We start from the raw sequence: 25,720 nt of genomic DNA, 5'->3' as shown, positions 1-25,720 counted from the left end.
CTTAGTTCGTACGGCGCCCGTTGGCGCTACGAGGAACCCCCCCGCTTGCCCTCCGATCCCCGCGCCTACTCCGCGAATTTTTGACGCCGTGTGTATCTTCGCGCACGAATACGTGTTTATTTTTTGCTGTCCATTAAAACCTCATTATCGATTACCACTTTTTTTTTATACGCAAACGTTGGAGCCAAAGAAAATGATAAAAATGTGTTGCGCAAGAATCTATTTCTCTTTTTCTTTTATTTAAAATATATAGAAATAACAGCGCGCGAGCGAAACGTCCGCATTCTCGCAAACGCGGTAATTCTAATAGGAAACAGAAGTCCGTGTGAAAAGTAGCGTAATCTGCGTTCCGATATTAACTGTCAGTACTGAAAATCAATAGCATATGTGACGTGAAGTATAGATTTTTAGTACTGGCAGTGAATATCGGAACACAGTCGCGGTGACCGGTATTAGACCGGGTTTACAACAGCTTGGCGCAGATAGTTTGTCACAAAATCGACCAATCGCGTCGATGGTCACTCGACAAAGCGATTGGTCAATTCTGTTAAAGAAAACGATCTTTTTATTTTATTATTTTTTTTTTAGAAGAAAATCGAAATTTCTCATTAAAACTCGAGAAGAGAAGAGCGAAAGTAAAGCAAAATCTTGTAAACTCAGTTTTTTACTTGGTGAGCAAACATTGGGTGCGTTCAGACAACTCAACGGTTGAGAGATCATCACTTATGACAGGACTATTCTTCAAAATCTGCCGCTGTTCCAAAAGTATGATCCAATCAGAAGTGATTATCTCTCAACCGTTGTGCAACTGTTGAGTTGTCTGAACGCACCCATTCATGAGTGATTGGTCACTCCGGACAGTCAACCGACACGCGAATGGTCAATTACGTTAACATCAGTAGGTGCGTTCAGACAACTCAACGGTTGCACAACGGTTGAGAGATAGGGTGCGTTCAGACAACTCAACAGTTGCACAACGGTTAAGAGATAATCACTTCTGATTGGATCATACTTTTGGAACCGCAGCAGATTTTGAAGAATAGTCCTGTCATAAGTGATGATCTCTCAACCGTTGAGTTGTCTGAACGCACCCATAATCACTTCTGATTGGATCATACTTTTGGAACCGCGGCAGATTTTGAAGAATAGTCCTATCATAAGTGATGACCTCTCAACCGTTGAATTGTCTGAACGCACCCAGTATCATCAACGTTGATTAACTTACTCGATCGAAATCGGCCAATCGCAACTTTGGTTTGCCAGAAACACCGATGTGATTGGGAAATTTCGTTGAATCGGGTTACCAATCGAGGTTGACAACATTGAGTTGACAAGCACTGGCCATTGGAACTGTACACTTAGAATTTTCCGATTGCGCACGCGCACGAGCGGCGCTGCCCTCCAGCGCGGGTTCGGCGTCACTCTTTCATTGGAGAGGACGGAAAAAGGCAATCTCGGACATTAGCGGATATCGACCGAGCATTGCGACTTTCGTATCGCTTGTTAATTTTCGCCGCTAAGAACCTCATTAGAAAACAGTCGTAGGTATGTCAATAATCGAGCGAGAAATGATAACCGCCGGATTTACACACACGTATGCGTATTTGCGTTCTCTAAGTCTGTGCTTCGCTGTGTGCGCTCTTCTCCGCGACAATAACCGCTCTTTCTTTATCCCGTTCTTCTCCTCCCTGCCCCCTTCCTCGTTGGCCATATTGCTGTCCGTTGATAAATTCACGGAATTTTCGTACCGACTGGTGAGCAGAGTTTCTCGCGCGAGAATCGGCCTCTGATAGTATCGAAGAGGATTAGGTTTGTTATTTTTTTTAAAATATTTCGATGAGAGGATGCCGCGAACTGCCGCGAGAAATCGCGTAACCCCGACGAGACGTGCGTTCGATCACAATAGCTGAGATGGTATCCCGTCGCACAATGCGCAACTCTCGTTTTCGATGTTGTTTCTCACGGGATATTTCATATTCGCGTTTGTCGCGCGGTTTTAGCAGCTTTCAGCAACCTTTTTGGTTTTTCGCAAACAGCAAGAACTCGCTAAGCGTTGTGTAGTCCACAGTGCATACAATGCGTCTTTGAGATATGTATGATAAGTTTCTATCTGTTTTGTGTCAGTACATGTGTATTGTTTTTAGCATTAACACGTCCTGTGTCTTGTGAGTTACTTGGGATCTTGCGAGGCTTTTTCAATAAAAATTTAGAGAATACAAAATTTATCATTTAACATCTTGACATGGAATATGTTAAATTGTTCCTTAATTTGTTTTTCTATAAGTTAACTTTAGGATAGAGTTTACGTTTATGTTTCTTTAGATTTACAGAGTGGTGCGAGGATTTATTCCAAGAATGGAATTATCATCAGAGATATTGGGAAATATAGTTATCGATAATAAAAATGTCATGGAAATATTGAAGGACAATGAAAGTGTTACGGAAGAGGACATTATATTTGAGTCTGAGGTGACCGAAGAATCTGAGGATGCTGAGATTGAGGAGATTATAGAAATAATCGAAGAAGTTGAGGAATGTGATGATGAATCTTCGGATCATGAAAAGTCTTCATCGAAGAATAAAGTGACGGATGCAAAAACAAATGAAACAACAGAGAAAAATGATGATGCGAATAAGAACAACATAGAACTCTACAGCTTTGATGAGGACAATTCCATGTTTGTCATAGAATCTACAAATGAGGAAACAGCCAAGAGCCAGAATATCAGCGGACAAAAGACTATTAATAAGCAAGTTATAACGTATGATGTTGACGAAGACTGGCAGGATGAGGATTTGGAGCGCATAGAATTGGATAATAATTCCGAAATAGTAGACAGTAATTGCGAGAGTAATTTACAGTCTAACAAAAAACATGTAAATAATCAAAATGTCTTACTGCAATCAAATAGATTAGATTTAAGAAATGTTGTAAATAATATTGAAGACGACAACGAAACACCTCATGAGATCGTCAAAAATGTAGAGAACAATTTATTGTACACCGTGCTCGGAACGAAGAAACAAGATACTTCTGCGAAGCAACAACAGGATAAACTTTCAGATGCACAATTTTTAAAGGTTGATACATATAAAAAATACTGCTTTATGGCATTTAAAATATCGGTCTTTTCGTAAATGTTACTGTATAATCGTTTTAGATGGAACGACTTGATGAAAACACTATACCGGTCGAGGGTACAATCTATTATGAAGGAGATAACATGGAGACACTATATGTAGCGCAAGCTATGGAAGATACCGAACAATATCAGTATGATAATACGGCAATAGAGCAGGAATCTGAATCTATGTCTTGGGAGGCAACAAATCCAGAATCTATTGAAGCTCAAGAAGAAAATTCTCAGGTATGATATCTTTAATATTGGGTTCTAATAATCCAATAAAAAGAGTTGACGTTTATATAACTGTTATATCACCAAGTATATTAGAGATGTTATTTTTCAGGATCAGATATTCTTGCATGAGGATGAAGAAGGTCAGTTATACTTTAAGGATGCCAGTGGTACTTTGCAACCAGTGTATTTGACCGAAGATGGCAATTATGCAATTGCTGAAACCAATAATGAAGATCACACTGTTAAAGAATCGCCATCAAAATCGCAGCAGAATAACAGCATGGAAGAAGACGCTTTTATTTTGCCCGAACTTGATTCTAAATCCTCTAGCAAACAGGTATTGTTCATTAAACACTCTCATGATTTTGTACATCTATTAAAAGGCTTCGTGCGTTCTATTCTATTTAATTTTATAATTCGCCAGACAACGAGTAATGCAGTGTCACCGTCGTCGATTCAAGATCTTGAGAACGAAGACAATACCGTAACTATATCCTTAATAATATCAGAAGATGAACACGGACAAAAAAGAACTCAAGTTATCATACCAACGACCGACAATTTGAAGTGCGATATTTGTAACAAATCCTTCAAAACGTCGTTCCAATTACTCAGACACAATAGACTAAAACATGCTCGTGAGGAAGATATAACTACAAGAAATTTTCCTTGTGATTTGTGTCCTAAAAGGCAGGTTAAATGTTCAGTAACTGACGCATATCAATATTCACATTGCACATATCTCTGTACGGGTTCTATATTTTATGATTTATATTATATATATTATTTTCTCTAATATATTTTATTCGATAATAGTCTTAGTAATTTGTTTATTTTATTTTTCACAGATATCCAGATCAGACTTCTCTCGCCCGTCACAGAAAGACTCACACCGGTGACCGACCGTTTCAATGCTTAGAGTGTCACAAGAACTTCCCTACGTCCACGGCGTTGCGTCGTCACTTGACGCAACATATATCTCAATCGCGACCACTTCCTTGCATCTATTGCGGTCGGAGATTCATAGACAAAGCCAGTCTAGCGAAACACGAGGAGTCCCATATGCCAAACGACCAGCGCAAATACACGTGCGACATATGTCAGAAGACCTTCTATCACATAACTGATCTGAGCATGCACAAGAAATATCACGAGCCCGACAAAAAGTTCGATTGCGAAGTGTGCGGTCGCGAGTTCAACAGATTGAATAATCTGCAGAGACACATGATGGTGCATCAGCAAGTATGTGTGCGTGCCCAATTATTTTAATTTATATACTTTGTTTCTTAGTTTTTCCTTGATATATATTCAGAAAAAGTACTCCGAATGTAATTTGATGTCTTTCGTACAATGCAGCTGCAATTTTACTTCGATCTGTTAAGTTGTTATTTTTCTTTTCCACGTAGCAAAAGGGTGGCAACGAAGAGATACTTTCCTGCGACGTATGTGGGATCACGTACAAATTCATGAGTTCGTTGACAAGGCACATGGTAACTACGCACATGAATCCCGAAAAACTGAGAAAACAAGCGGAAGAGCAGCGACGAAAACGAGAAAACAGTTACCGAAAGTATTTAGAGAATCGAAAGATGTACGAAACTCAGCAGCAATCTCCATATGGTACAAAGCGTAATTATCATCACAACGCGCGTCTGCTTACCGGAAATAATGACGAAACAGCTTGACTTAAATTTTCTCGTAGTTTACTGACAGTCTTGTAAACTGCAGTGGTAAGATCGTTTGTGAAATTGTTTTGTGAAAAAAAGATAACGTACATTATTTTTTCCTCACGAGAGAAAATAGACCTCGATTTTCGCCAGATCTCTTCTTTAGAATCTAAGATAAATCTATAAATCTCTTGTGGTTTGTGAATTGATTCAATTAATGACGAATTGTCTTACATCACAAAGATAAATTTTTATTCGAATTTCCATTAATTTGAAAAATGTTAACGATAAAAACGTTTGAATAGATACAAAACTAGAAAAACGATGAACATTTATATTAAACCGCATTTGTATAGAAGTATGCTTGCTGAATTGAAAAAACTATTTCTTTTGTTTCTGTGTTACAACCAGTTTCATGATAAAACTGAACTCTTTGCATTAGTTTATACAATCCTCTTTAGTGTTAAGTAACTTTATTTCTTGCTTTTATTACCTAGATACGCAGACCGAGATCATTCTCTCGTGAAGTATGTAAGTATACATGTGTGCATAACGCGAGCATATTTCTGTATTGTCGATTGGTGTAAAAAAAAAGAAAAAAAAAATACAGGTATGCATTTATGAATAGATCAACAAACTATAAAATATGTAGATGTGCTCGCATTAATATTAATATATGATGAAGTGGATATTATATATATATATATGTGAAATATATATTATATATTATACATATATATACATATATATGAAATATATAGAAGAGAGAATGTATACACTAAAAACATATACCTATATTACATATATATATATATATATGTATATATATATACATACAAAATACACACGTACGTAGAAATAAGATAGATTAAAATACTTTCTTCATCTCTCTTGTGGATATACATTAAATGAAGATTTAAAATAAAATTGTATCATTTATATAAAAATGTTTCAAACGTGCCTTAATCGCTCATTTAAATGATGTCTCTATAAAATGCATGTTTGATGTCGCGCAATGAAGAAACAGGAGAGAGATACTTCAAGTAATAATCTATTTATAAATAATATTTAAATATAAATTTTATTCCTAGTTATTTAACAATAATTATCTATGACAATATATCTATTTCTTTTTTAAATCTGAGTTGATAATAAGTTTTCTTATTAATTTGCTGTGCACATTCTTTTGACAGATTTTAATGTTAAGAAATAAGAGAATAAGATTTCAACAGAATGATTTTTGCTTGTGATAAATAAAAATGTTATACAAAATGGAGGAAAATACGACAAAATAACCGGATATTGGATTTAAATAGCTTTAATCAGAATCCGAACCCGAGCTTGCATCCGATTCATATTCCCCGACGTTTATGGTAAACTTATATTCCTGATCGCAACCGAGATAGGCGTCGCTCATAAAGTACAAAGTGTAGGAATGTTGACCGGGTGCCGGAGCAACAAAGTCCAATTTAATTTTCGCTTTTTGTTGTAACGTCAGCCGTTTGATAGACAATAGCGAGTTACTCTTCGGATCACCGATTACCACCCACCAGCCTTCCTCACGTTTCTGCGGGAAGAACGGAGCGACGACCGGTCCGGTGACCTCGTCCTCACGTTCCAATTGTACAATCACATTCACAGTGCCACCGCTGTGAAGCTTGTCCTTATCTTGCACCTCGTAAGACATCTCGATGTTAGGATAACGATTGCAGAATTTAGCAACATCCGCCATCTGCGCGTCGGTCAGTTGCAACAATCGATTTCTGTCGTCATCCTCGAGCTCCATCACGTCAAACACCGTTTCCACGCCTTTGTCGGTGCAACGTTTAATGGTTTCTGCGGTGAAATGCGGTAGTTGTTTCAGATAAGAGTCCTTGGACCACATTGCTTGCGTCACCATCTGCGCAAGTTCCATAGCAGCGACGGCAGGTGCTAACCATCCAGAAGAGCTCAGCACATCGACGCAGGCTTGTATTAATCTCACGGCTTTGCCCAGCACCAGTTCGGTATCTTTCTGCAATTCTGGACCAAGCTGTATCCTCGATAGATGAGCCTGTAGCAGAAGCTGTGCCTTCACATGAGGATCGGCCATTCTTGTGACCTGTGGCGCATGAGGTAGACGCGCAGCCAGACTTCTAAGTAAATTCTCTTCTCTCTGTCGCACCGGAACGCTTTCGTATTCAGCAGCTGCCGAAATAATTTCTAATAAACCTCTGATCTTCGTCTTGTTGTTGAGAGACAAGCTGAACAATTCGATAGTGGCGTAATTGATGTAATAATAAGCAGCAATCATTCCCAAATTGAGCGGCAAGGTGTCCATTTCATCTTCTATGGCGACGCATTTGGCCTGTTCCAAGTCTGTTAATGTGCTTTCGACCAGTTCGGATAAATGATCCGAGAGATGCCGATGCGTAACACCTTGCAGACCGTAATAGTTAGGATTTTGAGTAAGTCGTCGATAAAGGAAAGTCCACGTGAGATAATCGACGGCGTCCTGCTTGTTCTCGATCGTTTTCGTAACGATCTCCGCGTTGAAGTGATCGTGGAGCCGGCGATCTAGATGACTCTCCACTGGTAACGGTTCGTTCAAGAATTTTTTGAAGAAATCTTTCTTCGAGCTCTGACACAAGAGCACGCACTTGGCGTCTTCATCCTCCAGCGGACGATTGGCTCGCGCCACCATCTGCAAAACATCAGTGATCGGATAGTCCTCGTACGCGTGCGTTTTACCGTTGTAACATTGTGTGTCCATAACCACAACAAGATGCGAATTAATAGATAGACCCCAGCAAAGATCCCTCGTCGCGACTGCCACTTGGATAGCGCCGCTGTCAAATAGTTGTTCCACTAAGCGACGATCGTCAGTAGATAAACCCTCGTGAAGATAAGCCACGCCTTGTGATAGAGTTTCTTTCAATGTTTTGTCGACCATCCGGTCGAGGAACGGCTTGATGTCGGCCTCTTCCGCATGGAAGAACCTCGATGGTTGACCCTCGGCCGCCGTGAACGTCAATAGATCAATAGCTGTTAATCTTGCTTGTCGTCGAGTAGGTACAAACACAATCACCGGCTTATGCTCGGCATGTCGTAGAATCGCGTTGTATACCGGTTTCGCCATGGCGGCCAATCTTGACGCGTTATGAGTTACATTTATACCTTGTACATGCAACTCTAGAGGCACCGGTCGCACAGACGGGTGGAAATTGAAGGTCGCTGCCGCTGGCGCACCTAACCATTGAGCTGCGTCCTTTGCGTCGGCCAACGAAGCAGACAACGCTATTATTCTGGTGGGTTTGTCGAGTTGCGAGGAGATATAACGCGCTCGTGAGCACGCGACCTCCAGTACAGGACCCTCTTCGCCACCGATCAGCTGTAGCTCGTCTACGATAAACAACTGTATGTTCTGCACGTTTTTCCGTTGTTTCCATCTACGTGACAACACATCCCATTTGTCTGCTGTAGTAATAATGATCTGTCCTTTGGCCAGCAGTTTCAAATCCGTTCCCGTCTCACCGGTCAGAAGAACGACCTTTCTGCCCAGTTGTTGATTGAATTTCACTGTCCAATCGGCGTAGATCAGTTCAGCCAAGGCCTCTTTGCTCACCATGTACACGCAACGACCGTCCGGGTTTTGCGTTAGCAATCTTAGCACCGCAAATTCCGCAATGGTCGTCTTTCCCGAACCCGTGGGCGCACCGACGAATACATTATCGTCCGAATTGTAGACCGCATTGAACACTTGCGTTTGAATCGGATTGAATTGCGGAAACTCGGAGTAGATGCTCTCGAATTTGGTATTTCGCAGCGCCGTGATTGGTAACGCTTGCAGATCCAGCAGTTCCGTAGGAGGTAGATTTTTTTCCGGTAGTATCAGATGTCGAAAACTCACGGGCAATTGCGTCTCCGCGCCGATCCATCGATCAGACACAACTCGCAGGAAATATTGCGGCGGCAGAGGCTCGAACACCGGTACGAAGAATTTGATTATGTGTTCGTCGGTTGCGTACTTTGCTTTCAGTAAGAAGTACTCGTGATGCAATATCACTTCCGAGTCCACGTCCTCGACCAGGATCCAAAACGCTTCCGACATACCGTGAATCTTTTCGTCCCACTGGAAATCCGGCGTAATAGTGAGCACAACACGTAGGGTGGAGCGCGTGATAGGCTGAATATGCGTCGACAGACATAATTTCGGGAACTGATGAACGTACTTATGAATTGTCTTGCCCAGTTTCGGCACGCGAATCAATTCTCCGATCTCGTTGGGGCCCAAATCGTATAATCTTTCCCACGGGAAGTTCTTTTTTTCAATTTTCTTGACGATCTCCTCTGGCATCTTGCGAAACTGTCTGAGCGGCGACATGGACTGCCACATTCTACGATCGATCATCTTGCAAAGGGACAAACATTTGTCCGCCAGTTGAGCCCAACCACGAAACAGGACTATCTCGAAGATAGCTCTCATAAGACGAGAAGCGGATTGTGTCACGAACACCATGTCAGACATTAGAGCAAATCCTTCGAGTTTCAATTGCGAGATATACGCTTGCAAAAGAACATTCACCTTTGCGCTCGGTTCTTCGATGCTCTCTTTCACCGGAATCGGCACTCTCTCCATCAGTTTTTGTAACTCCAATTTTTCCTCTTCTCTGACATTTATGTTCTTGAATTCGCTGGACAGTGAGAACACGCGGAACAATTCTATCTCGCTCAACGTGCGTTTCAGCAACTGATTGTACGTGGACATTGTGTCATGAGTGCAATAATAATGAGACGCTATTCTGCCTAACTCGGTCGCCTGAAAGTTGCCGGATTTACGATCGTATTTGATCAAGCCGCTACGATCCAATCCGATGGCGGCCGAATGGATCAGATCAGCTCTGTGTAGTTCCAACAGAGGATCCTGTTTCAGCTTATCGTGACTTATTCCGTACAGAGTCGGACAACGAAGCATTCTGATGTAAAGATAAGTATAGCCAAGCCAGGTGACCGCATCTCTGATGTTTTGAATTGTACCCAGCACCACCTCCGCGTTCAACATGTCGGACATCTTACTAATCAATTGTGATTCGATGGGAAGTTGTTGATTCAAAAGAGACAGGTAATACTGCAATTCGCTGTGATTTGTTATGAGAATACCCTCGCCCTTGGTGTCGTATTGCGGTCGACCGGCTCGTCCCAACATTTGCAGAACATCCAGAGCGCCTAACTCCACCCATCTGCCCTTCTCTGGATTATAGATTTGCGTTCCCTTGATGATTACGGTGTGAGCCGGTAGATTAACGCCCCAAGCTAAAGTAGCTGTAGACACAAGAACCTGTATATGTCTGTCAGCGAACAGATCTTCTACCAGAGTACGATCCACTCGAGTCATCCCGGCATGATGAATCGCGAAACCGTACGGCAACAAGTCCTTGAGCTCTTGATTCTTCACTTGCTCCGCTTCCGTTCGCAGAACCTCCATCGATGCGGAACCTTCTCTGAGAAACTGACCCAGAGTATCCTTCTCTAGACACATGTCTCTGATGGCGCGCGCCGTTTTGCCGGTTTCCTTGCGAGAGTGCACGAATATCAAGACCTGATTTCTGCCGGCATGCTCCATAGTTTTCTCATAAACGATCTCGTTCATCACCTGAAAGCGCTTCAACGCTTTTTTCTCGGTGACGCCGATGTACTGCTGTTCCAGAGCCACGGGACGGAAACTGTTGTCGAAGTAGAACAGCCCCGTTTCCGGTTTGATACGTAAAAACGCCGCAACGTCTTGATAATTGGGTAATGTAGCCGACAATCCGACGAGTCGCACATCCTCTTGGGTAGTTTCGATGTTTCGTATCGTCCTTGCGACCAATGCCTCCAGGACAGGACCTCTCTCGTCGTGCAACAAATGAATCTCATCGATAATGATCAGTCGCACCAGCGACGTGAAGGTTTTCTCGCCACCCTTTCTCGTTATAATATCCCATTTCTCCGGAGTGCACACTATCACCTGCGTAGCGGCAATTTGCTCCCGCGTCAACTGATGATCACCCGTTAACTCGGAGACGGTGAGATTGTACGTCGACAGTCGCTTGCGGAAGTTGCCAACCATTTCCTGAACCAGTGAACGCATCGGTGCGACGTAAATCACTTTGAACTCGTCCGCATTGATCGTACCGTCGGCGTTTATGTGCTTTCCAATTTCTCGCATCATGCACAGCAGAGCCACGTTTGTTTTACCGGCTCCGGTCGGAGCGCATAGCAACAGATTCTCGTCGCTTTCCAAAGCTGTTTGATACAAACGACTTTGTATACGATTTAATGTCTTGAAACCTTCAAAAGCGGGTTGCACGTATTTGGGCAACTGTTCGATCGGGTGCAGCTTTTCGTTATCTGCAAATGGCTTCGGTTTTAAAGCAGGAACGTGAACTTCTTCGTATCTGCGAATAGTTTCAAATAACGTATGAATTAAAAATTGAACAAATTAAATAATTTTGCGCGATATAAAAAAAAATTTATACTCACCCTTTTCGTTGCTTTCGAAAACTACCATCAGGCAACTGACAACGTTTGTTTGCCATGAAGTGACTTCCCTGAGCGAATATCAAATCTTCCAAATCTATCAGGTTTCTTGTTCCCTGAACCTGTCCGCCGGGTCCTCCCGTGTCCTCGTTCTCTTCCCGTCTTTTACGTTGCGCTCTTGCTTCCATCGTTTCGTCAGCATCGTCGTCGCCTTTGCCCGTGTCCAACTGCCGCAAGATTTTCGCCAACATCGGATCGTCATTCATTTTGTTTCGAATTTTTTGTCTTTCAGATTCGGACTGTGACGAGGCCAGCATTGTACAGTACGCAACTGCAAATTTCACGGAATAAAAAATTTATTATCTTCTTTGTTTGTATTTGATTTAGAATTTTAAGTACCGCACAAGGTAGAAAAATTAATTAAGCAACACTTGTGCCATATTGTTGTACCTGTGTGCCTGTATTTTTTCAGCTGTTTAATAAAGTCGAAACAATCGTAACCCAGCAGAAGAACCAGTTGATTCTCGCACTCGCGATCATCAGCAGCGTTTTTCAAAACAGCCAGCACCTCGGCGGCTCTTGCTTGCGAAACCATCGCGTCGTCGTATATTCTACTTAATCTTCTCTGTAACCAATACGCATCTATGTCTAACGGGTGCAGCGGTTTTTCTTTCTTCATTTCTTCTGTTCCACCCAACTGAAAGAAACACACACATTAGATTAGAAACACGCTTTAGATAAATGTTCACTTTAAGTAAATTGCTGTTAAACATTTACATTCTCCGCGTGAATCGCTCTGTTGTCATTAGCTTCTTCGCCTTCGTCACCTTCGTCGTCGTTTTCTCGAACCTCTCCGTACACATCCTCGTCATCGTCCTCGCTACTTTCCTCGAACTGTACGTTAATTCCGTACGTTTCGTCAATATTTTCTTCGTTTCCCGTGCTCTTTTCCTCACTGCCGAAATCCGTGATCTTTTTCCCAAGATTCACAAGCAGCGCGAATCTCTCTTCCGCCAGCGGGCCCAGCAGAAGTTCCGTCTCTTTCTTCTTTTCTTTCTCTTTATAGCGATCGTTCTTAAGGACAGCTAATACCTCATCAGCTGCTCCGCAAAGAATGTCGCGGGGTTGATCACCTAAAGCCTCTTGTATGAAACTGAGCAACACCTCGTAAGTCTGACGCGTTTCTTGCGTCTTTGGACGATATACTATACCAACCATTTCGTCCACACCCTCAGACAGCAATGTCGCTCCTTTCATGCGTGTGAAATTGTACTGTGCTTCATCACGTTTCTGACGCCTAAAACATAAATTATCAGAATATTATCTTAGTACTTTTATTAATCTTTCCATTTTTTAGGAAGTGTAAGATAAACATATTGTAATGTTAGGGTAGGAGAGCAATATTCTGTTAGAAGCAAGAAAAAATATTGATAGATCTTTACTTGACTTTTCTCTCCTCGGCCTTTCCTGGTTTAGTACGCTGGGCTCTGTCACCCATACGTGTACCATCCAGCTTTCCCGAAAGGGACATAACCTCACCGGTGGCCTCATCACGGCTTCGTCTTTCTATCAATCGAACGTCGGCTTGTAAAACGAGATTGGAATTCTGCAAACGTTAACATAATAAATCAACCATACGACAATTTTGTCACTTCTTTTAAATAAGAAATATACAAACCGCTTTATATTCATACTGCAGTTGACGAGCTGCAGCGTCCGCCATTTTCGCACACGATTATATACAGTAAATAGTTGTAAATCGTATTACACTTGTGCTGTGTGCAGTTCTTCGTCAAGTTAATAGTAATCACTGTAAAAATCGACGCAGTTACAGTTGATTGTTGTTGCCAACAATCAAATAATGGTGCGATCACATTTAGATCATCATATACAGTCAAACAATCGGAAAAAATTTATTGGCAGTCAACCAATCGCAAATAAACGAGCAATTCTGCATCTTCGTACGTGACGCCATCTGATTTGCTCTTCGGCTTCTTTTAAGTATCTAAGATATTTTCTCTGAAACTGACCAATCGCACAGCCGGAATGATCCAATGTGATTGGTCAATTCCGCAAATCAATATAATGAGGGTTTTTATAGGAACTTGACAAATCAGAACAAAGCGAGCGAGTTTCAAGCTCGATGAACTTGGTCTCGATTGAGTTAACTCAAAAGGGCCTTTTCTACAATAAGATATTAGGAATAAATCAGAAGTCAGAAGCAAGAAATTGACTAATCACAATCGATCATTCTTCTGCGATTTGACTGTGATTGGTCAATTTCTTGCTTCTGACTTCTGATTTATTACTAATACAAAAGGTCCTTAACACAAACACTCGAATACAAAAGGCTTAACATTGTTATAACAAAATTTATTGAAACCGTTCTTAATATATGAGGCAATTTTTTTATTCTCTATGAACTAAAACATACAATCCGAGACACGCTAGTACCGCATATTTGAACTTAGGATACTCATTCATATAAATCGTGACCATTCCGACGTACGGCAAAAATCCTCTTGCTCGACCGACCACATCCTTGTGCGTCAACCACAGTTGACCGGGCGCATACAAACCTCTATCGTCAACAGAATTGTTATCACCCTTTGTGAGAAACTTGACTGTATTATTTTGGTCGCCTCTGAAAAATTGTTCAGGTTTTAAGTTGTGTTATGTTAAACTTGGGTTTTGTCATTCTCATTTGCAAATTATACTTTTTGTTGGTTCTTACTTTTCGTGAAGCTTAAGTACTCGATGCACAATAGGAATGTCTCTGCCTTCAACTTTGAAAACAACAATCTCACCCACCCTCACTGGTTCATCCTGATAATTGGTCAGAAATAGCAAGTCGCCTCTGTGAAATGCAGGCTCCATGCTTCCGCTGTCAAAAAAATGATCAACATGTTTAATTGCTGAGACAATTTTATATCGAACGATTGATCTTGGTCTATGTGAGTAATACATGTATACAGTAGCCTTGTTAAGAAAAGTGTCTCCATCACCACAACGATAAAGAAAAGAATCGGTCAGATTTCATCAGAAACACTGACTAATCTTTTTTTGTTGTAGCGAGAGATGGATCCGTCACCGATCAGTTCTAATTCTTTCTCGTGTTAATCTTGCATTCTTTTCGTCCTGAACCACCGAGATAATTGACAGGTTTTTTGCCAGGAAATGTGATTATTTCCGGAAGCAAAATTTTTCGTTTAACACGATACAATCACTGAATACACAGTGAATTAATACAAACTTGATGTTAGGTTAGAGTAGAATCAGCAAGAGAGATTGGGTTTTTCGTACCTTAATACTACCACGATAGGGCTCTCGCTTCCGGTGACAACCATCAGACCCTTCCATATCATCAACGCGGACGAAACTATCATACCAAAGCTTAGCACCTGATACAGAAACTGAAAATAAAAAAATATTTACGTGTCCAGTCATAACCGCCGTATGTGACCGCGGTGACAATTGTGTCACGAGTAATTTTATTTACCTGTCGTTTATTCATACGACGAACATCGTCGAATATAGATTGCAACATGTTGCGAATATGGCCCACGAATAGCAATAAAACTTGAAGATATAAATTTGTTTAAATTAAATTTTAATCTCTCACCGAGAGAAACAGCGAAGAGAAAGATGGTAGGATTTTCGGATGCACACAACTTTCCCCACCACGTGGCAATTGCGCGCGCATCGAAAAGCGTACATTCCACGTCACGTGACGCGAGTCTCGTGTTTGCTATTCAAAAATTCGAGTTCTCGGACGGAGTTGCGTCGATTTGCTAAATCGATTGGTCGAATTGGCCAGAGCGATTGTTTTTGTTATCGCGGATTGATAACGGTATTGACCAGGGGGTCGATTGTGTATCACGCAGTGTAGTGAAAAGTACAAAGGTGAGCAAATTTACTAAAATATCTATGATCTTATTGGTCAACAACTAGTAAATTTGCTCATTTTTATGATTTTCACTAGACTTCGGATATACAATCGACCCCCAGGGTTGGGTTATTCGAGCATTATCTAGAGTTTTTTACATTTTACAGTTTTTTACGGTAAAATACGTAAAAAACGTATAATATTTATCGAAGTATACTATTATGTTTGTAGAAATGCAAATTACATTTGTCAACAAAGTTTTTAAGCTTGTTGATTGGCCTAGAATAGAAAAGTACTAGAAATTCAAAAATTTCTTTATCCTGTAAGGGTCATTACACATAAAATTCCTTGATAATTTGAATGACAAAAGTTTGCTGCCAATGCGATTATTTTATTAATACTAGCTTTAATTCGATAAGTGAGGTTGTTGTTTAATGTTTCTAAAGTCAACCAATCTTCAACATCCTAGTTGTGATGCTCTCTATCGCGGACAGCTTGCACAATGGCAAGGCGCATTCCATATTATAGTTCAGTGGTTTCATCTATCTATGAAACAAAAAAAAGATGAAAAATCCACCAATCAAAAGCCTATGTCACTCTACGGATTAGGATTGAAATTGGATTGCAATTTGGCCAATTAGAGCGGAGATCACTAAATTTAGGATTGGTTTTCTTTCTTCTGATTGGTCAAATTTCAATCCAATCTCAATCCCAATCCGTAGTGTGACATAGGCTAAAGAGTGCGTTCCGTTTCACGCATATGCGAGCACTTATCTATAGTACACGTCACGTATAATATAGACAAATGTGCGCATATGCATGAAACGGAACGCAGCTAAAGTAAATGGGTGCGTTCAGACAAAAACTCAACAGTTGCACAACGGTTGAGAGATAATCACTTCTGATTGGATCATACTTTTGGAACCGCTGCATATTATGAAGAATAGTCCTATCATAAGTGATGATCTCTCAACCGTTGAGTTATCTGAACGCACCCAATGATCCAATGTATTTTCGATAGTGCTGCTACCAAGTGATCAACCGCTACATTATAATACTTTCAGTGACATCTATAGTTTATGAGAATTGGTGCGTTCAGACAACTCAACAGTTGCACAACGGTTGAGAGATCATCACTTCTGATTGGATCATAATTTTTAACCGCATTAGATTTTTAAGAATAATCCTATCATAAGTGATGATCTCTCAACCGGTGAGTTGTCTGAACGCACCCAATATTTCAAATCAGAAAGGGCATCGGTCCTTTGAGCCATATATGCACCAAACCAATCAGAAAGGGAGTGTATGTCACTGTATGTATGCGTATGTGTGATTCAGTACAACTTTTGTTTAAATAGTAAATGATAATAAATTTATGTGACAGAAAGGATTTCTCAGTGATATGATAGTGCTAACTGATGATAAACACAGGACAAAATAGTTGTTCTAATTTATTTGACGTCTTCGTCCTCCACGAATCAACATAAGTAATTAATGAGCACTTGTCCGTGTAGCTCTAGACTAAATAGATTAAGCGATTAACCTCTGCACCTCTTTTTAACACACGACAGATATTGGACTATTTACATTCCTCACATATTGTTCTCAACATTGTTCTCTGAAGTAGCGAACAAAATATCTCTGAAAGCAAACAAAATGTCTAATACAGCCAATTTGAAATATACTTGTATCGCTGACCTTGTAAAAAAGGCTAAAGTTAATATGGCGGGAAAAGAGCCACGCAGTGTAAATTCAAGGCTTCCCACTATGCGACAGAAATCTGATGATTTAAGAAAAGAAGGAGATGATGAGAATGCTTACATTATGTTGCAGAGATGGTTAGAAACAGTTGAGTGGATAAGAAAAACTACGGACTATAAAAATAGCAAATCAGTGTATTCTACGAATATAAATACTGATCAGGTATAAAAAAAGAGTAACATATATAAAATAAGTTATAAACACACATATATATATAGAAACAGTAAAATTCATATGTATATGTAAAAACATTTTGTATTTTATAGATAAATGAAGTGGAAAACATACTTGCAGAATTGAAGCAAAAGTTAGAGATACGCTATGAGTGTAATTCCAAGAAACACAATATTTCTGGAGAGAAAATGGAGATAGATGGATAGGTGGATAAAACCAGAGAGAAACCTGAGAGCGGCCATCCTATTGTAATTTTTTATGACGGTTTCAACCGCTGGTTTTAGCCGTATTTCCACAAAAGTGGAACTCAAAGGCCGTTCTCCATGAAACTCAAGTCGCAGGTCTCGTGGAACTGATCAATCACGTTGGTCGATTTGACTCTGCAATTGGTCAATTCCACGAGATCAGATACTTGCGTTTAATGTAGAACGGCCTTTGAGTTCCACTTTTGTGGAAATACGGCTAAAACCAGCGGTTGAAACCATCGTAAAAAATTACAATAGAATGGCCGCTCTCAGGTTTCTCTCTGGTACAATACCAAAGGTCTGTTCTTTTTACCTGAACTGGCTGCACTAGTTCAGAGTTCATTTTTTTCACTCTACATTGGAAGAAGAAAGATAATCTCTGAACTAGTGTAGCCATTTCAAGTAAAAAGAACAGACCTCAAGTATAATACAATGTAAAATANCTCACGTATAATACGTGCCTAACCCTGGTATTGACGGTTGACAGAATGGCGTATGGATATTAACGGCCCTTTAGCCACTACCAAACCGAACCGAACCGGTATTGACGGTTAAGTTTCAAAAGGATCTCGGTTCAAAGAAGAGTTCTCGGTATATGACTTTGCGAGCGGATTATTGGAGCCCTCGAGCCGCAAAAAAGTCAAGTCAGGTTAAGACTTGTAATATGTAAAACATTTTACTTTAAGGTATTCGGAACTTGGTATCAATATTAATTAACGAGCAACACATAAATATTTTTTAGAATTTTAAACTTGAAGAAAAAAGAAAAATTAATTTTTCTATTGTTTTCATATATAATTTATTAAATATAATAATATACGTTTTATTGTGATCGTTAGTGCAGTTAAATATTGCAAATATTGCAATTCTTTTTTTTCGTCTTTTACTTAAAATATGTATTTACAATTTACACTCTCAGATATAATTATCGTTTAAAGAACGTCGATTTTCAAAGAAAACAATTACTTCAATATGTAATTGATATTTTGTAACTTTATATAATAAATACAGTATAAAAAGTTCTAACATAATAAAAGAGTCGAGACTGATACAGTCTTGAGACTATAACAGAGCAGTTTGAGATACAAACGGCACTGAATCTTTGCATATTTTTACTTTCTTACGATAAAGCATCAGCAAAATAACAAGACCGCTGACAATGAAAGCACTTCCAGCCACGAAGAAAAACATCGTTGTTTGATAGAGCGGCGTTTCCGTTTGCGTAAGTATCTCGCGTTGCTCCACAGCGACAATCTCGTCGTTCTTCATCATTTCCGCGGGAGCGGAATGATGCGTGAAGCGCGAGGTTGTCGCGTCCGCCGATGAACCCAGCATGAACAGCTTTTGGATTCGCACGAGTTCCTCCAAATGAAACGCCACGTCCACTTTGTTCGCACCGACAATTTCGAATCTCAGGATCGCCGAATCTTCCGTGATCTCTACCTTCACGTCTTCCCGAAGCTTCGCGCCGAGCTCGTGAAGAAAAGCTTTCACCTCTCTGGCGAACAGCGCCTCGTCTGTGGCAAGAAAGTGACCGGGAAATCGTAATGTCACCTCAACAGCTTCGACCGATGTAGGCACTAAAAATAAATTATTTATATAATTACTAATTAATTATTGAAAAAAAAAAAAAAAAACTGACACTAAAATGTATATTGCACTTACAGCAAATATTCGTTCCCTTGAGAAACGGCTCGGAACCGGCTACTTGATTGCCAGCTTCGTCGACGCACCAGCAAGTGTCGTCGACGCACTGCGTAGGCTCGAATCTGCCTTCGGAGTCGCACATAGCTGCTAACTGACCCTTGTTCCTCATCGCGCGACATCTCGTATCTAAAATCTTTTCCGTACGCTGTTCGTCGTTCTCTTCAAGCAAATCCTTCATGATTGCTTGAATCTCATCCAGTTCTTGCGATTGCGATATTCTGTTGTTTCGTCTAGCCTGTCGGAAGTTACATTTAGGCTCGGCGCCTCTGATTAGCGAACCCTTGACCGGCTGTCCTTTGCGATTAACGCACCAACAGATACCAACGTGCTCCAGACACTGTACCGGTTCCCACATCCCGTTATCGGGATTACATTTAGGTAGAAACGTGGGTTGTTTCAGCCTTTGGGATTTCTTCAAGTTTTTCTCCCGCAACATCTCACATTGCGACAGAACGGGACATACGGTCTCGCATTCCGGTCGGCTCGAGAAGTCGTTGTGGCCAGAAGTACACTCAAGCTTACGCTGACACTCGTTGTGTTCCGAATCGAAGAACCACCGTTCGGTTTCGTTAACACCCGCGCTGAGATTGCAGGGTACTTTTTTGGGCGGTTCTGAACATACCTCGCGCGGTTTTGGACAACATACCGCGTACTCGTCTAGCGGCGACAACTCGCATTTGTGAGTGGATGGGCACTGGCGACCGTGGGGACCGCAAGTGGCAACCGAGCCGTCCTGATCGAGCAACGGCGAACCGTTTGGACATGGATTATCCTTCTTCGGCAAGCAAACGGGCACGGGAGGACATGGCGGTGCGCTACACGCCACCTCAACCATTCTACAGGCTTCGTTCTCTCCGCGGCAAGTCACAATCTTGCACGGGTCGCGGCACGAGCACGTTGGACAACCGGTGTCCGCGTCCAACTCAAAGCCGCTCGGACAGTCGAGATTACAGTTTGTTTCTGGACACCTCAAGGGCATGGTACATCGCGGTACAATTCCTTCGAGGACCCGAGTGCCTGCCGCTTCGTTGCCTTCCTCGTCCACGCACCAACACATGCCGTTGTGACATTGCACCGGCTCGAACGCGCCGTCAACGTCGCATCTAGGTATGTAGATCCTTCTTGCGGGCTCGCCGGATTCTCTGGCAGCGTGTTCTGCAAGCGCGCGAGCATGCTGGCAGGCCGTGGCCATAACAGGGGCTACGCATTGCGTGCCGCAACCGGTTGAGCAGCATTTCTCTCCGAAAGGACATTCCTGATCGTTGCTGCATTCCAATTCGCAGCTCGACGAGCTCGGCACGAGATACGGGCACTGGCCCGGCTTAGTTGTAAGACATGCCGGTACCGCCGGACAGTATTGGTCCGGACCGCAGTTCACGTCGATCATAGTGCAGGTTTCGTGCGGGCCACAGGTGATGTCGCGACACGGTTCGTAGCAACGGCACTGCTCGCAGCCGTTCGCATCAACCTCGTAGCCGTACGGACAGATCAGATTGCAGTACACGTGCTCGCAAAATCGCGTGAGTTTTTTTATGGCGTTACACGTGTCTGACGCGGCGGGATCCAGCCCGGTCTTCAGAATTACGCCGCGGTGGTTGACGCAGTTGCAGTAACCTGTGTTGTTGTAACATTGCAGCGACTTGTAACTACCGTCCTGCTCGCACTGAGGCGCCGGAATGGCCAGAGACATTCCCTCTCTTGTACCTTCCATGCGATCGTTGAAATCCCTCAGATATTGGCACACTGAAATTTTTACGAAGGAAAACAACATTTTCACGCTATTCAATTTAAACAAAATAAAATTGTTATTTATATTATGGCAAAACTATTACTTACTTGTCGGTGCCTTGTCGGTGGGACTTGATTCTTCCGCGCAACACACCGATTGATTGGCTTCTGGTACTAATACGCATTTGTGGCCGTCAGGACAAGGTTCGTTAGCGGAACAAATCGCAGCATTTCCATTTTGATCCATTAGCGGTGTGCTGAACAGACAAGGACTCGTATAAGTCTTTTTGGGCTTACATTCCGGTTTCGTTGGGCACAGAAAATCGGAACAGCCGTCCTCTCGTTTTAGAATGCACTCTTGTCCCTCTGGACAAGGAAATCTACGAAAATAATTGTACGATGCACATTAAGTGAGTCAACTTGTACTTTCGAGAACCAAACTTTTATTCAATTTTGCTTAAAAAAAAATAATGGGAGAAACATGCAAAGATGGCATTAAGAGTTAATCAGTCATCTCATCGCCGTTTATATATATCTACCTCTCGCACGGATCGTCACATTCGCAAGTCGAGCAACCAGAAGCGTCCGTTTTGAAACCATACTGACAGACTTGAGCGCACTGATGAGGAACGCAAGACACCGAAAGCGAGCGCGCCTTGTTCACTGACTTACAATCAACCTTATCAGCCGGACCCATCGAACCGGATATCTTTCGGCCCTCGCTGTCCACGCACCAGCACACGAGACCGTTCCTCGAACACTGTCTAATCTCGAAATCTCCATCTGCGATGATCATTTTTTATACTTGAGAATCTTTTTTTCATCACAGTAAGTAAACATGAAGATTGTTGGGATTTTAATGCAAGTATAAATAAATATTATTTATTTTATTTACACACCTTCTGTGCATTGAGGAATGTAGCCGCGACCTTGTCTTTCGGAGACGCTCAATATCTCGGCGAGCATGCGATCATGATGACATACACTGAGACCCTGGGGTATCGTGCATACGTTACCACCGCAACGCTCATTACTGCAGCACTTTTGGGGCCCAGGACAATCGAGATCGTATCGACAGCTGGTCCCGCACGTGTCCGCGATCGATTCTTCCGCAGCAGGACAAGTGCCTACGCGTTGCAGGTTCAAGACGGACGGACAACAGACCCCGTATTCTTGTTTGGGTTCCACCTGACAACTGTACATCGGCGGACACGTCGGTTTGCCCGGCGTGACGCCGCAGAGAAACGGTCGCGGTGAATCGATGATCTGCAGCGGCTCGCCCATCAGACAGATGGTCGACAAAGACTTGGCCTTTCGACAACTGGGTACTGGAGGACACGGTGGTCGCGCGCAGCTCACGTCGATCAGTTCGCACATTTGTCCGGTCCCCGGACAGATGACACCGCGACAGGGATCTCGACATTCACATTTGGGACATCCGGTGCTCTCGTTAATCTATAAAGAACGAAGGAGAAAAAACTAGCCCGAGTAAGTATCGACAAAAACAAGCAAAATTATGAGAACAAGAAGATGTGATTTTAAATACATATTGTACCTCAAATCCCAAGGGACAAAGCATCCTGCAGCTGTGAGTCGGACATGCGCGAGGTTTGTCACAATCAATCGCATCTTTGCTGGTCGCTCTGGTACCGGGAATCTCGATACCGAGCTCGTTGACGCACCAACAATTGCGCTGGTCGCACTGTATTCTCTCGAATTCGCCGGTTACGTTGTTGCACTGCGGCACGAACTGCGACGGGTCCCGGACACCGAGGGCTCGCGATCGTCTCACAGCTGCCTGAGCAAGTTGCTCGCATCCGGTCAGTTCGCCTGGCACGCAGCGAAAGCCGCACACGGTTTTGCAGCACCGCTCGTTCACTTCGCCTTGACATTGAAGATCATTCTTGCAGGCCGGTGCTCTCGACGGACACACGTTCCGCTCGTCAAGAAACGGACATCGACCGGTGACCGTTCGTGGCGACTCTGCGCGAAATAAAAATCGCGTATATATTCGACAAATGTTTTGAACTTGAATTTTTTTTAAAACAAAATTTTAATTAAATTCATAGAATTAGTATTATACGATGAAATACGTTCAATTAAAAAAAAACGTCTGCGTTTGTTAAAAAAAAAAAAACAACGCGTGCAAAAAATATTGCGTGGTCCTGAACTTGAAATCTTCGCGCGTAATTTAATATCAGCTGTTATATAATTAATATTTATAATGTTTTCAAATCTCTCTTATGTATACGATACATACAGAAGAAAGGAATTTTAAAAACCGTGTTCGACAAAACAAAATGATGACATTCCTCGGGAACCGGATGTATGCGTCATACATGAATGAGAAACGCTTTAATAGGTCACGGTGGAGATACTTTCACGGACGGAAAGTCAGGTGACGTTTTTTTCTTTTTTTTTTTTTCAGGACGCTCGTGTCAAAATGTAGCGTATAAAGACGATGACGATAACGATGACGACGATGACGATAAAATTAACTAGAGTTGGCGGTTAACGGTTCATCGACATCCTACTGCCACACTTACTATATATACTTGAGCACACTCACCTGGCGTGCTGCGAATGCTTTTCTAGGTAGGATATCGCGCGATATTGTACATGTCGAGCGCTCGATGAAGAGAAAAGCATGCCTTTTCACTTCAATCAGTGAGAACCGTTACTTTTTGATATCGACTTTTGTTTTCAGGCTTTCGTTTCAAACGAACAGAGTTGGTAGGTGACAGTGAGTTTTACATTTCTTTGTTCGATATCCCCCTCACAAGAGATCGGACATAGAATCATGTAGAGGAGCGAGTGCGACGACAAAACAATGCGGAAGGAAAATAAAAAAAAAAATTTAAAGAACTTACCCGCGGTCGCCGCGGATGACGAGAGCAGCAGGCAAATCGACGACACCCACACAACGGCGCAGGCAAGCCTACCGTTGCAGAACTCACGGCGCATCCTCAGCGCATCAAGTAATTTTTAAGTTGACCACTATATCTGTAATGTTCATCAAAAATGTATTTGTAATATTTACATCAATACGATGTGATTGCTTCGAGGAATGCTACGGAAGTAAACGGGAACGTTATTTGCATCCACGCGAAAGTCACACGTACGCGTCACATCGTTTCTTTCTTTGTGATGTAAATGGGAAGGGAATGACAGAAGAGGATATTAATAGCTCATTATTAAACAGTTTGTTAGAAAAAAAAAAAACATTGCAGCACACGCGTGTACGTACATGTACTTATATAATTGACGGTAATACAGACTAGATTTTTGTTTTTTACTCTTTGCAAGATCTATGGTATGCGGAAAGAGAACCGCTCACGTATTTCACCGAATGCTCATCGGAATACTTAGCGTTAGTTGGATTCCGATTAAAATTCTAATTTGGGAATAAGTGTGAGACAGGAAAAATCAGGATTTTTTTAACTCCTCGAGCGCTTTAGATTTAAAAAATTTAAATGTAGCTAGTAGTTTGCTTCTTGAACCAAATTACACGTTTATTTTATACTTTTCCCTGTAACGTTAAAGGTATCACGTCAGAATATATCGACATTGTACATTAAATCAGACACTTATAACGAAATATTAAATAAAATAATCTCTTCAAATTCTAGTTAAATTCTCGATTATTTATTAAAAAGAGAAAGTTTTTTTTTTCATAATAACTCTTGTCCGTGCCGGAACTCACCTCAATTGTGTTTGTTGTTTCCGAAGAACGTGACACGAATAAATTCCCGTGGAACCGGAACTTCTGTGTGTTTAATCCTTTCTCTCGAGAACGCACTTTATTTGCATAAAAAAAAAAAAAAAGAAAAAGAGAACGACGCGTTGAAACTGCACCGTTTGTGAAGCAGTTGCCGTTTAATTCATTTACGAACAAACGACGGATGACAACAAAGACAACGACTGACGGCGACGTCACTTTCGAGCGATCCTCGCGCACGTTTCGTTCAACTCGCGCCGAACGACGATCGTATCCTGGCTGGATTTGCCACGTTCAGTGGCCTCGTATAATGACCCCCTTCTAGAATTCTTAGGGCCCTACTGCCGATGCACGATGCTACTGACGTATGAGCGCGGCGAGAGTGGGGCAAAAACCGGAAAATTCTTGATGCGTCGGATAGTGCAAAAAAAAAAAAAACTCGTTTTTTGCACGTAAATTTTAAAAACCCAAATTGTGAGACTTTTAAAAATTAGATTACATAGTTTAAAAAGTAATTACATTATTTAATAATCAATTGTCTTTCTCGGAAAGTTTATGCAATATGTGTCATTTCAGATAGCGTCGCTCTGATTTAAAAAACGACAAACAATTTGAAAAGATGTGCGCTTCTAACGACGAGGAGTGAAGAAATACTTAGAAGTTTTGTTCGAGAAAACGCGGATGAGAGGTCACATCCGCGACGAAGCATTGATTTGAATATTACTTGAAAATTCTCTCACGCGAGTTCTATCGTCATAGATACGCGATTCTCAAGTATGTGCGCCGCCTAGGTCAGCCGGTGCAGGGAACGGTGACGGCTATAGAATCTAGGTGAAGAAGTGGATCGGAAGAACAGTTGGAGGAGAGGGAAATATCGGTTACCGAGCCTTTTTTCTTTCTCGGCAACTTCGCCTCTCGCGCCCACGTTCCTCACAACCACTTGGAAAGAACTGTCCGTTGTACACGAAGATTCTCTT

The 25,720-nt window shown here is 41.8% G+C and overlaps 5 protein-coding genes across 11 annotated transcripts; 2 read left to right on the top strand and 3 right to left on the bottom strand.

Moving 5' to 3' along the window:
• Positions 1-1,407: 1,407 nt before the first annotated feature.
• Positions 1,408-5,725, top strand: LOC109859518 (zinc finger protein 394-like). 5 transcript variants are annotated; one of them, XM_020437853.1, is made up of 8 exons: positions 1,408-1,545; positions 2,323-3,081; positions 3,162-3,368; positions 3,469-3,696; positions 3,784-4,049; positions 4,208-4,607; positions 4,766-5,089; positions 5,524-5,725. In XM_020437853.1, the coding sequence occupies exons 2-7, from the start codon at positions 2,356-2,358 to the stop codon at positions 5,042-5,044; spliced, it is 2,106 nt and encodes a 701-aa protein (XP_020293442.1). In that variant the 5' UTR covers positions 1,408-1,545; positions 2,323-2,355; the 3' UTR covers positions 5,045-5,089; positions 5,524-5,725. The 5 variants fall into 5 exon arrangements, with proteins under 5 accessions (XP_020293442.1, XP_020293443.1, XP_020293438.1 ...); XM_020437854.1 differs by lacking the exon at positions 5,524-5,725 and having other exon boundaries at positions 1,409-1,545; positions 4,208-4,601; positions 4,766-5,387; XM_020437849.1 differs by lacking the exon at positions 5,524-5,725 and having other exon boundaries at positions 1,409-1,545; positions 4,766-5,387.
• Positions 5,605-13,441, bottom strand: LOC109859517 (putative U5 small nuclear ribonucleoprotein 200 kDa helicase). The gene is made up of 6 exons (XM_020437848.1): positions 13,203-13,441; positions 12,967-13,130; positions 12,302-12,821; positions 11,975-12,221; positions 11,528-11,855; positions 5,605-11,442 (listed from the first exon to the last, which is right to left on the bottom strand). The coding sequence occupies exons 1-6, from the start codon at positions 13,245-13,247 to the stop codon at positions 6,345-6,347; spliced, it is 6,402 nt and encodes a 2,133-aa protein (XP_020293437.1). The 5' UTR covers positions 13,248-13,441; the 3' UTR covers positions 5,605-6,344.
• A 471-nt stretch (positions 13,442-13,912) lies between these two features.
• LOC109859530 (signal peptidase complex catalytic subunit SEC11A) lies at positions 13,913-15,197 on the bottom strand. Its single transcript, XM_020437871.1, has 4 exons — positions 15,024-15,197; positions 14,828-14,937; positions 14,259-14,408; positions 13,913-14,168 (listed from the first exon to the last, which is right to left on the bottom strand). Exons 1-4 carry the CDS (start codon positions 15,069-15,071, stop codon positions 13,934-13,936), a joined length of 543 nt encoding a protein of 180 aa, XP_020293460.1. The 5' UTR covers positions 15,072-15,197; the 3' UTR covers positions 13,913-13,933.
• Positions 15,198-16,621: 1,424 nt separating this feature from the next.
• Positions 16,622-18,340, top strand: LOC109859531. 2 transcript variants are annotated; one of them, XR_002250720.1, is made up of 5 exons: positions 16,622-16,723; positions 16,795-16,897; positions 16,982-17,333; positions 17,438-17,551; positions 18,078-18,340. XR_002250720.1 is itself a non-coding variant. In XM_020437873.1 (3 exons), the coding sequence occupies exons 2-3, from the start codon at positions 17,067-17,069 to the stop codon at positions 17,549-17,551; spliced, it is 381 nt and encodes a 126-aa protein (XP_020293462.1). In that variant the 5' UTR covers positions 16,806-16,897; positions 16,982-17,066; the 3' UTR covers positions 17,552-17,567. The 2 variants fall into 2 exon arrangements, 1 of the variants encoding a protein (XP_020293462.1); XM_020437873.1 differs by lacking the exons at positions 16,622-16,723; positions 18,078-18,340 and having other exon boundaries at positions 16,806-16,897; positions 17,438-17,567.
• Positions 18,341-18,407: 67 nt separating this feature from the next.
• LOC109859522 (neurogenic locus notch homolog protein 3-like) lies at positions 18,408-25,119 on the bottom strand. Of its 2 annotated transcripts, none has more exons than XM_020437862.1 (8): positions 24,729-25,119; positions 23,896-24,028; positions 22,581-23,008; positions 21,925-22,480; positions 21,565-21,808; positions 21,134-21,405; positions 19,256-21,040; positions 18,408-19,170 (listed from the first exon to the last, which is right to left on the bottom strand). In XM_020437862.1, exons 2-8 carry the CDS (start codon positions 23,987-23,989, stop codon positions 18,653-18,655), a joined length of 3,897 nt encoding a protein of 1,298 aa, XP_020293451.1. In that variant the 5' UTR covers positions 23,990-24,028; positions 24,729-25,119; the 3' UTR covers positions 18,408-18,652. The 2 variants fall into 2 exon arrangements, with proteins under 2 accessions (XP_020293451.1, XP_020293452.1); XM_020437863.1 differs by having other exon boundaries at positions 21,134-21,282.
• Positions 25,120-25,720: the final 601 nt, after the last annotated feature.

This window comes from Pseudomyrmex gracilis, unplaced genomic scaffold (assembly GCF_002006095.1).
Source record: "Pseudomyrmex gracilis isolate BER0280 unplaced genomic scaffold, ASM200609v1 scaffold_266, whole genome shotgun sequence".
NCBI classification, from domain to species: Eukaryota; Metazoa; Arthropoda; class Insecta; order Hymenoptera; family Formicidae; genus Pseudomyrmex; species Pseudomyrmex gracilis.
This window is presented reverse-complemented; position numbering and strand designations above follow the sequence as displayed.